General features: G+C 37.7%; 1 protein-coding gene across 1 annotated transcript; it reads left to right on the forward strand.

Moving 5' to 3' along the window:
• Positions 1–2,688: 2,688 nt before the first annotated feature.
• Positions 2,689–5,330, forward strand: ifitm1 (interferon induced transmembrane protein 1). The gene is made up of 2 exons (XM_062066797.1): positions 2,689–2,895; positions 4,992–5,330. Exons 1-2 carry the CDS (start codon positions 2,716–2,718, stop codon positions 5,166–5,168), a joined length of 357 nt encoding a protein of 118 aa, XP_061922781.1. The 5' UTR covers positions 2,689–2,715; the 3' UTR covers positions 5,169–5,330.
• Positions 5,331–12,628: the final 7,298 nt, after the last annotated feature.

The raw sequence follows: 12,628 nt of genomic DNA on the forward strand, positions 1-12,628 counted from the left end.
ATCAAACCATGAAGACCATGAGGGGATATATAGCAAACAATTTTGCTTTGTTCCAAACAAGCCTATGTTTGTGAGGTATTTTGCCATCGTTACGTCGGCGGTTATCTACATACAGTACATGGTCCAGGGTTTTTTGGTTGACGTTTCTGTGAATTTGACATTTTTATCTGTGCCGTTTGTAGTCCACACAAAAATATGTTCACGCCACCGGATCCGTCTTAATGCACAGACTTACCTGGGCTGAAGCCTGCGCTCGTTCGCACCGATCATCCACAGGAAGGAGAGATACTTGTGAAAGAAAAAAAAATGGTTGCTGTTAAACTGGTGAGATTGCAGCTTTTTTTACATTATGCCTGTTTGTATTTGATTTTATAGCTATATATTAATTTCGTATGATATTTATATTTTATTATAATGAATACTATTTTATGGATGTCTCATCCATAGACATATGGTCTCATCAGTATGAAAATACCCAGTGAAAATGGCAATCACTTCTCTATGATGTTTGTCGTGGGACCAGGAAGAGGGTGGGTTACAGGAGTAACTGGTCTTTTTTTCTACTCTCCGTTCTGCCCCCCACAGGTGAGACACACACTGTTGCGAACCAGTAGCTTGTAAAAATGTCAATAAATGACAGGGTGCTTTGTGCGGAATTTGATGACAAACTTAATTGCCTTACCAAACTAAGATGACATGTTTTTCGGGGGGGAAAATGTCTCATGCTGCGCAATTCCGCCTACAAAGCCCTTAAAAACATCCAAGGTTTTATATATACAGTAAGCATGTATGTGATGTAGTAACAGGTACATTTATAATAACATTTAATATATATGTATTTTCATCGTTTTAAGCATTCGTTTTAGTAACTCATCACAACGTTTGCTTTTTTACCCCCTTCGTCACTCATTTCTGCTCACTGCAGACTTTATGAGAGCCAACAAACATTGTAAAACATCACTTACCTTGCAATGTCTGCTGTCATTAGGATGCTGACTGCTAGGATGTTCATATATTCCCATTTAGATGAAGAATGTCTCATAATCCTCACGAAGTAACGAGGTGTGGGGAGGGCAAGCGTCTTTTCATGTCGTTCTGGCCATTTTCGGGTCCTTAATGGCTGTGAAAGTGTACCAACTTGTCGGAATACCTACTCAGACGTCTTCTGTCCAGGTGAGATGCATGATTTATGATCTAAAATAAACACACAGGAAGCGAGGAAACACCAGACCACTGATGATGTAAATAATAGGGAGACACAGAAGTGATCACGGCGCCGCTATAAATAGTTTGTCTCCGTTAGCACTTGTAATAACAATATCACTAATACTTGGTTAATATTCAAGTCACAAAATGTTAATGAAGTATTGTTGGTGTTTTTTGGGTTTGTTCTTTTAATTGGATTTTATGGGCAAAATATTGGCGCTCCGCTGTAAGTGGACTTTTATTTACATTTATTTAATATTTAGAATGCATTAAAAAAAAAAATCCATCCGTCGTCATGTCTTTCATAATGATTGTGAAAAAAAAAAAGTGCACACACATGACGTCACGTTATCGATGGGAAAATGCATTATTAGACAGTATGATTTGCCTGAGCGGCTAGGACAGGGGTCGGCAACCCAAAATGTTGAAAGAGCCATATTGGACCAAAAATACAAAAACAAATCTGTCTGGGGCCGCAACAAATTAGAAGCCATATTACATACAGATAGTGTGTCATGAGATATACATTAAATTGAGAGGACTTAAAGGAAACTAAATGAGCTCAAATATAGCTACAAATGAGGCATAATGATGCAATATGTACATATAGCTAGCCTAAATAGCATGTTAGCATCGATTAGCTTGCAGTCATGCAGTGACCAAATATGTCTGATTAGCACTCCACACAAGTCAATAACATCAACAAAACTCACCTTTGTGTATTCACGCACAACGTTAAAAGTGTGGTGGACAAAATGAGACAGAAAAAGAAGTGGCATAAAACACGTCCTAGAAAGTCGGAGAAAGTTATACATGTAAACAAACTAAAGGTGAGTTCAAGGACCGCCAAAATTAGTAGGACAAAACGGCGCTCGCCAAATACTCGAATCAGTGAAGCATGTTTAATATAAACAGTGTGCTTTATAACAATTAGGGAGGTTTGTGTCATGTTTGTCCTCCTACAGAAACCTAATTAAAACAAAAAATTTTTTTTTTTCCCCCTCATCTTTTATCCATTTTTCATACATTTTTGAAAAAGCTTCAGAGAGCCACTAGGGCGGCGCTAAAGAGCCGCATGCGGCTCTAGAGCCGCGGGTTGCCGACCCCTGGGCTAGGAGAAAATGGATTGATGAATTGGCTAGAAAGGATAGATTAAAAAAGAATGATTAAAAATATATATATACTGTATATACAGTGGGGCAAAAAAGTATTTAGTCAGCCACCCATTGACAATCAATGGGTGGCTGACTAAATACTTTTTTGCCCCACTGTATATATATAATTTTTTTTTCAAACTTGGGACTTCCCACGGGCCAGATTTTGAACAAAGGTGTACTTTACCTGTTTACTTACAAGATTAAAGACCAACATTGGCCCACAAACCAAATGTCTTTTGAGGCCACTACACTAATAACTAAACCATGCTACTTTTTGATTGGCTCATTTTCCTTTGGGGGAGGGGCAACTGTGTTTAAAAAAGAAGTCAGAGCAACACTTGATGTTTTAACGATGAACCAACCACTTTACGCAACCCAGATGCAGCCTATCAACCCCACCGTGGTCCAGTACACCACGGTGGAAATTGGCAGGGAGAAGCCACGCGACTACATCTTGTACTCGCTCATCAGCTTTATCTACTTGGGAAATCCATGCTGTTTGGGATTGGCGGCCATGTTCTACTCCATCAGGGTGAGCTGTGCGCCTTTTAGTTTCTCGCAATAAATGAATAAATAACACTTGAAACCTAATTGTACCAATTAATTTAAAACTCTTCTATCAGGTTGGTCTAGAAAAGGAGTGTCCAAACTTCGGCCTACGGGCCAAGTGCGCCCAGCCGACGTCTTCAATTAGGACCGCAAGACGTCATGAGTTTAATAATTTCATTAATTTTAACAGTCTGACAATTTTGATGCTGCTATTATGTCACCATCTAGCAACGTGAGTGATTCAGGTCAATGACCTTTAATTATTCTATGAATTGACATATGTGCAGCATTTACTTATATGACCCAATGCAAACAACCTTCCCTGGTCATAGTGCCCAAAAAAAAAAATCTAACCAACACAAAAAGTCAACAGATATGGTCACACATAACACAACCAGCTCACTGAACTTTGTGGACATTATACAAAAACATCCACGCACCATAAAAAACTCAAAAATACAACAACACATACCCATGATTGGCTGCTTGATATTTCTGATTGATTACAAAACTTTAAGGACGTTGTCACAAAAGTAAACAAGGTAGAATTTGAACTTTCACATTTATTTTAACCAATTATATTAATTATATATCCATTGTTTTTAATATAATATGTACACACATATGTATGTGTGTATATATATATATATATATATATATATATATATATATATATATATATATATACACACACACACATGTATATATGTTTGTGTAAAAAATTTGGTCGACCAAATGTTTTTAGCCCAATGCGGCCCCGAAGTCAAAAAGTTTGGACACTCCTGTTCTAGAAGAACAAAATGATTTAAAAAAAAAAAAAGAAGAAGGTAAGCCTTTTATTGTTTAATTATTGCCATTTCTTACAGAACCTTTGTATGCCTTTTTAGGGAACTATGCTTGAAAATGGTGTATTTAATCATAATTATATAACACATAATTGCCTAAATTTCCATTTTACAGTTAAAGTTCAATTCTAACGATGTCTATGTCACTACTCCTAATTTCACACACTTGTTATTTTTTGGGTTAAGATAACATTTTAACACAAAAAAGCAAAATGTTAAAAAAAAATCTAAAAAAACAATTTTTAACCCAAAAACCTTGCAGTTTTTGTCACTTTGTTGTGGTCTGTCATTTTCAGCTAACAACATTTTTTTTTTTACTAAACCTCAGGGATTCAAGATTCAAGGAATAAGTATCAGAAGAATGACAGTTTCTACATAATTTAAACCAAATAGGAAATAAATAGAGTAAATTATAAATAGCTTAGGTCAGTAATTCTCAAAGCAGTAGTACGTGGGCTATAGTCATACGCCAAAGAAGTCTGTAAATATGTACTGCATATGGAGTATAATTCTTAATGATGTTTGTGCATTGTGTGTAATGTTACAGTGGCCAAACATATTAAATATACTTGTTAAATAAAACCTCTGCCCAGGCCTACTACACTACTGTATTTCAATGTTAGTCTCTATGGTGGTACTTGGAAAGCGAAGTGTCCTCTGAGTTAAATGTTTGAGAGGTTAATAGGAATACATTACAAATAGTGTAACTGCTGTTGCTTTATTTATGCCATTCTTTGTTAAACCAGTAGAGGACGCTGCAGGCCTGAAGTTTTTACACTCTTTATGTACAGCATTATAATTGTGATTTCCTTTTTTAATGTTATCAAAAGTATTTGCTTGTGCAATATTCCATCCATCCATTTTCTACCGCTTATTCCCTTCGGGGTCGCGGGGGGCGCTGGAGCCTACCTCGGCTACAATCGGGCGGAAGACGGGGTACACCCTGGACAAGTCGCCACCTCATCGCGGTTGTGCAATATTACCAATTCTATATTGTTGTTTTTTTGGGTGTTGAAGAAGGTACTTGTTTAAAAACTGAGGTCATCTTAAAATAGAATAAATAGAAATGTAGAATACATTGTAAAAACACTGGCAGCAAACCAAAACCACATGCAAGTGCAGTACACAGCACAGTTGGCGAGGGTAGAGACGTGGCATCTGTAAAGCTGATGTTGACGGTGAATTGTAAATAAAAAGTGACATATGCATTGAAATTGTTTTGTTGTGATTTCAGGCCCGAGACCGGAAGGTAGCCGGAGACATTGAGGGAACCAAAGCTAACGGCACCACAGCCCTGCACTTCAACATAGCGGCCACCGTTCTCTTCTGCCTCCTTGTCTTGGTTTTCATCATCACGATGTCTGTCTTCTTACACAATGTATTCCATTACCGGTACTTTAGACGGCTTTGAAATGACTTTGACTATTGAAAGCAAGAATATTGAAGACATCCACCTAGCCTGGTTCTTTCCTGCTTTGCTTGAAAAAAAAAACCCATCAAGCTAACTCGATGCTAATTGTGAACGCCAACTGCCAGATTTGTGTATTCAAATAAATAGTCCTGTTGCGCTCGAGCGGAGAAAAGTCAATGTGGTTTCATTTCTGTTATAGAACAATTTTTTTCCCCAATAACAATGAAGTACAGAAGAGTACATAACGTAAAACAAACACATGGAGAATACAGTTTTAGACGTGTAACATAGCATCAGAAATGTGAGACTGTCAATAGTAATAATAATAATAATGGATTATAATTGTATAGCACCTTTTGCTAGTGGCACAAAGCCCTTCACAATTATTATTCAAAAAAGCTGAATATATGTAATACAAAATGGCATACTGTACATCATTTCTTAAATTTGTCTTGAGAATTGTTTTTACAATGTTCTCTATATGATTGTTGTTTTTTGTTGTCGTCTTTACAAAATGTTTACTTCAGCGTGAAACAGGAAATGTTCTGTGTAGTAGGTCTAATCTAAAATGGTATTTTCCTTGTATTTTCCACATGTTAGCACTTTTGAAGAAACTCCCTGCCTCTCTCCACCCATTGATAACGTCTTTTTAAACAAATTCATTACGGTCAAATGTTTTTTCCATTTCTATCAAAAAAACTAAAGATACAAATTTTGCTTTTACAAAGCACAAATAGAGAACTCTGTGGGATCCCCTTTTTTTGTAACATAGTTGTTAAAGTCATACTGGTTTGATATCTTGTTTTGTGCAGTACCTTATTCATATTGTATTTTTAATTTATTTTATGCAACTTGTTGACACGTTTTATTTTGTGTTTATGTATGTAAAAAATATTGTATTTCATATATTAATTTTTTATTTTTTGTATTCATTTATTTATTCATTTTTTTTTAAATCTTGTTAACTATTCTGATTGTTAATTTGCTTTCTTTAAGTAAAAAAAAAGGTAAAAGACAAAACTATTCGGTTTCTTGTGAATATATACACTTCACTGCCGATGTGGGGGGGCGCCACCTAAAATCTTGCCTAAGGCGCCAGATTGGTTAGGGCCAGTCCTGTCTCTGAGCACTCCCCACAGGACTTCCACAGGACACGGTGGAATGCCTTCTCCAAGTCCATAAAACACATGTAGACTGGTTGGGCAAAGTCCCTATGCACCCTCAAGGACCCTGCCCATGTCCACGCGATGTTGCAGAGTCTTGTCAACCAAGAAAGCCCCACAGCATCCAGAGCCTTAAGGAACTCCACCCACGGGGCCCTGCCACAGAGGAGCTTTTTAACTCTGGCCCTCTGGAAGTCGTTTTCCATGGCTTCCCCGAACTCCTCCCATGTCCGAGTTTTAGCCTTTGCGACCACTGACGCCGCATACCCCTTGGCCTGTGTATTTGTTTACATTTATTGCACTGTCAGGTGCTTAAAGTGCCTGCTGGTCACGAAACACTGCAGGGATGCACCAGCAGAGAGTGTCAATACAGTCAATACGTCCATGGTAGCAGTCATGGCGCCTGTTTTTAATTGGCCATGCACTCTTTGATAGGCGACTCTGTTGCTGCTGGTATAACAGCGCCCCCATCTGGATGTAAATAGACACAACACCAAGCATACTTGCCAACCCTCCCATTTTTAGCGGGAGAATCCCGGTATTCAGCGCCTCTCCCGACAACCTCCCGGCAGAGATTTTCTCCCGACAAACTCCCGGTATTCAGCCGGAGCTGGAGGCCACGCCCCCTCCAGCTCAATGTGGACCTGAGACTGAGTGGGGACAGCCTGTTCTCACGTCCGCTTTCCCACAATATAAACAGCTTGCCTGCCCAATGACGTCATAACATCTAGGGCTTTTAGAGAGTAGAGTGCACAACTGCGCACACAACAAGGAGACGTTCGAAGGGGAAGGTGTATGTTGCCTGTAAATATGTAGAACAGACTTCTCCATTGAACACGGTGGCCGAAATGATATACTCATCATGAACGGAGAAGTTAAACAGGACAATACTGCCATCTAATGGATAGCCACCGGAACACTGAAATTCAAGTATTTCTTTTATGTAAATAAAATTAAAAAGAATATATATATATATATAGCTAGAATTCACTGAAAGTCAAGTATTTCATATATATATATATATATATATATATATATATATATATATATATATATATATATATATATATATATATATATATATATATATATATATATATATATATATATATATATATATATATATATATATATATATATATATATATATATATATATATATATATATATATATATATATATATATATATATATATATATATATATATATATATATATATATATATATATATATATATATATATATGAAATACTCGAGTTGGTGAATTCTAGCTGTAAATAACCACGCCACCCAAACGCCCCCCAACCCCTACCCCCCACCTCCCGATATTGGAGGTCTCAAGGTTGGCAAGTATGACACCAAGTGCAGTGCAGAATCCTGTGTGTTAACAAGCAATGTGTATGGGGGAATTATTTTACGACTGGCAACGCCTTTCCTGGTCGTTTTGCGAACTTTACTTTCTCGACGTCTACATAATTACATGTCTTCACAAACCAACACTTAATGTGTTTATATATATATATATTTTCGCGTGTCATCAACGCAGCAGAGTGGCGCAGCGGAAGCGTGCTGGGCCCATAACCCAGAGGTCGATGGATCGAAACCATCCTCTGCTATTTTATTATTTTCAAGGATATGTTTCAGTATTGTGGGTCAGTATATAGAAATCATGGTTGACCCTGTTATTAAATGTCTTTGTATTTAAATGTACTTATGCTATGTGTTACATTTAGGAGATTAACTAGAACCAACCAGCAGAAGGCAGTGTTGTCAAACAAATGTCCTTAGTTCTGGTCTACATTAAAACTATTCTGTGTGAACAGAACACACATCAAAAGCAGTAATACAAATATTACCACGTCTAAACTTACTGTACTTCACTCTGTACTCTACAATGTCAATCAATCAATGTTTATTTATATAGCCCTAAATCACAAGTGTCTCAAAGGGCTGCACAAGCCACAACGACATACAGAGCCCACATACGGGCAAGGAAAACACTCACAACCCAGTGGGACGTCGATGTGAATGACTATGAGAAACCTTGGAGAGGACCGCATATGTGGGTGACCCCCCCGCCCCCCCCCCCCCCAGGGGAGATCGGATGCAATGGACGTCGAGTGGGTCTGACATAATATTGTGAAAGTCCAGTCCATAGTGGATCTAACATATTAGTGAGAGTCCAGTTCATAGTCGCATTTTGTACCAACATTCATAAACTTTGATTTAGATATCAACAGATTAGGTCCTCACTGTGACGATCTGTTTCCTGTTTGTGTTTATTTCCTGTGAAGCGCTCTTATTTTTGGTTCCTTTTCCTGCATGTCTCCCAGAGCGCTCTTTACCCTCACCTGGTAGTGGTTGTCAATCAGCTCGCTTCTATAAATGCTTGCCCCGCTCTTTCGTCAGGGCTCGAGGATTTTTTTTTTTTCTTTTCCCCCTGTTACTGACTGTTGAACAAATAAATGTCCTGGATTGAGTAAAGCCGGAATCACAGTGGAAAAACAAAAGTTGGTGGGACCGAAATAACGTTCAAAACCAGTGGTGGGCCTTCTCTGCTGGCCTAACATAACCAGGAATCATGATCATAATTAAAGATTTAAAAAAAATGTTTTATTTACTTTCCCTAAATATCTAAAAGTATTCATGTTCCCTTCATGTCATATTATGCTCAATCCAGTGCTGTTGTTTTTAGTTTTAGTTTGTATCCAATCAAAATTCAGCTAGCTTATGTTGCCATGCTGTACCAAATCTGCCCGAGGCCTCCAGAATCAACAATGCAGGCCTCCGTGCACCATAAGCGAACGGGCACATACAGTTGATAGACAGTTGCGATAGCCAATCAGATCACAAGTTGTCAGTAAGGCCGTCTAGGTGGCCTCACGTTGAACGTGACTTTTACGCGTCCTGTGATTGGATACTCATCGGGACCGTTAGCGGATGAATTTGAGAACACACAGAGTTGAGAGACAGTTGCGATAGCCAATCAGATTGCAAGTTGTTGACAGTAGCCTATCTAAGTAGCCTGATGTTAACGAGACTGTGATTGGATACTCACTCGTCATTCCAAAGTGAGTATCCATTCACAAGTTTCAATTGAGCAGGAAGCGGGAAGTGTTGCACCGTAGCCAGACCGGGATAGCAGAGAAGGAGAACAAAACGTTAAATAAGGTGGCAGATATATATTTGCAAGGTCATTTTCAAGAAGGATATTTAAAGAGAAACTACATCTTGTGAGACCATGTCGGCCAACCCCGGAAGCTAGCTCGGCTGTTCTGGTGAAGAATTGGTAAATGCTTGCCATTTCCACTTGAATAAGGTGACGACGAGGGGTACCACTGGCTTATACGGTGTCGAGTAGGTGAGTTTAAATATTCTATTTTTTTACTTTTCATGTTTTTTGCAATTTTAATTTTGACAGTGATCTTTCTGTGTGGCGTTTGCATGTTCCCCCTGTGACTGCGTACTCCGGCTTCCTCCCACCTCCAAAGACATGCACCTGGGGATAGGTTGATTGGCAACACTACATTGGCAACTGTTGATGTGATTCAATAGGGCGCAAATGTGTTCCTGTATAGTATTTCTCCAGCAATGGTCATGTGGTGACGTCAATGATGGTATTTTGAGGGGTAACCTTTGAAGTCGGACATCACTGAAGGCCTACACTGCAAAAAGTCAGTGTACAAAAACAAAAACAAAAATTACAAAAATTAGGGGTATTTTATTTGAACCAAGCAAAATTATCTGCCAATAGAACAAGACAATTTGGCTTGGCAAGACTTTCCAAAACAAGTAAAATTAGCTAACCTCTATGAACCCATAAATACCCTAAAATAAGTATATTCTCACTAATAACAAGTGCACTTTTCTTGGTAGAAAATAAAAATATGAGACCTTTTTGCTCAATATGTTGAAAAATATTCTTAAATTAAGTAAATGCTAGTGCCATTATCTTGACATAATGATATGCGCTCGGCATTACATTTCTTGAAACCAGCAAACTTATACTAAAAACTAATTTATTGATCTTAATGGAAAGGCAACAAGGCAACCGCTTGTTACTCTCGGGGTCTCCTAGCCACTCAGGCAAATAATATGGTCTAAAAATGCATTTTTCCATCGATAACATGACATCATCACGCCAAGTGCGTGCTCTTTCAGTCAATTAGTGCGCATATATACAGCCCGGCCCCCGGCCAAATTTTTTTTAATTGTAATTTTGAAGAATTAATCCGAATGTGCATGAACTATTTCTGTTCAAAATTGTTTGAAATATCACATGTTAAATGTTTAAATATTAACTGTCCGTTTACTGTACTGTGCCAACTGTACTACTTTATGAGTACGTATTTTCTATTGTTTCATTGAAAATAAAACAGCAAAGTCCATTTGGCTGACATCTGTTTTAATTATGAGACACAATTGTGTCAAAATCATGATTTTTTTTTTTTCATGCTTGAAATAAGAAATTATTACTTTAAAAAAGTAGTTTTATACTTGTGATTGTTGATGACATAGCTTTGCAACAGTTGATATTCTAATTTCAAGCATGTTATACTCAATATAGGTCATATAATCTTAGCAACAAGCTGTAAAATCTTACTGAGATAATTAAGTATCAAAACCCTTAAATTAAGTAAAACACTCTAACGTAAAATCTGCTTAGTGAGACGATTCATCTTATCAGACAGAAAATAAGCAAATATCACCCTTATTTGAGATATTTAATCTTACTTAGATTTCAGTTTTTGCAGTAGGTGGGAAACGCACGGGCCGCCACTGTTAAAACAGATGAACGCGCCTGTTCTTGTGTTGGCAGGCAAACACTTTAAACACACTTGTGTAAAAAAAAATATTGTAACTAAAATGACTTGTTTAGTGAAGGACCACGGACGTCTGGAACCTGGCTGCTCATCATCGGTCATCATCAGTCAAAAAAAAGCCTGCCACCGATTAAAAGTGTGATTTGCAACTTCCTCACAGTAACATTTTTCAAAGCAAAAAATATAACAAACACCACTGGCTCGCTTATGTTACCACAATATGAAGTATAAACAATAAAACATTGAATATTAAGAGTATGTGAACCACACCTATCTAGTTTACTAGCCTGATGACCAACCTAAAATGCTGTAATCCATCAGAATTATCAAGCCATACAGAACAGATTTGTTTGACATTTGACTATATTTTTCACAATTACAAAGTTTATGTTTGTAAACATGTCTACCGGTCCGAATAAAATAATTGGTGTTAACGGCGGTCACTCACCCGGTCTCGTCAACACATACGGTACGTGCAGGGAGCGCGTGCACACATACAAAAAGCAGTCCATGAGAAGCTACAAACAATATGCGGTCATGTTATAATAGAATTCAATGACAGCTAACGCTAACAATCCAAATGGCTAATATTAGCTAACAACACCTACAGCTAATGCGCGTGCATGTGTTACATACGTGCGTAATTACATCAACGGTACGAGAAGCCGTAAGAGGGCGGGATATACTGTGTGATATACGTTGGAAAGTTGCCGCCTTCTAGGCATCTGTGTGAATGTTGCAAACAGCCCCTTTAATATTACCTGCGCGCAGGATAAGATTGCCCGCCTCTACAATATGAAGTATAAACAATAAAACATTGAATATTAAGAGTATGTGACCCACACCTATCTAGTTTACTAGCCTGATGACCACATTAAAATGTTGTAATGCATTATAATTATCAAGCCATACATGCATGCTTTCCCTCAAGCAACTAAAATGCGTCAAACATGTCAAAGTGTGGAGAGTGTTTTGCTTATTACCCATCAAGCCTAGTAAATGGGTTAAATGGGTGTATTTTTACTATTAGACATTTTTTTATCATGTCCACTAGGGGTGTGGGAAAAAATCGATTCGAATTAAAATCGCCATTCTCACGTTGTACGATTCAGTATCAATTTTCATTTTTCAAAAATCGATTTTATTTATTTATTTTTTATTTTTTTATATATATACACTACCGTTCAAAAGTTTGGGGTCACCCAAACAATTTTGTGGAATAGCCTTCATTTCTAAGAACAAGAATAGACTGTCGCGTTTCAGATGAAAGTTCTCTTTTTCTGGCCATTTTGAGCGTTTAATTGACCCCACAAATGTGATGCTCCAGAAACTCAATCTGCTCAAAGGAAGGTCAGTTTTGTAGCTTCTGTAACGAGCTAAACTGTTTTCAGATGTGTGAACATGATTGCACAAGGGCTTTCTAATCATCAATTAGCCTTCTGAGCCAATGAGCAAACACATTGTACCATTAGA

The sequence above is a fragment of the Entelurus aequoreus genome, linkage group LG12 (assembly GCF_033978785.1).
Source record: "Entelurus aequoreus isolate RoL-2023_Sb linkage group LG12, RoL_Eaeq_v1.1, whole genome shotgun sequence".
NCBI classification, from domain to species: Eukaryota; Metazoa; Chordata; class Actinopteri; order Syngnathiformes; family Syngnathidae; genus Entelurus; species Entelurus aequoreus.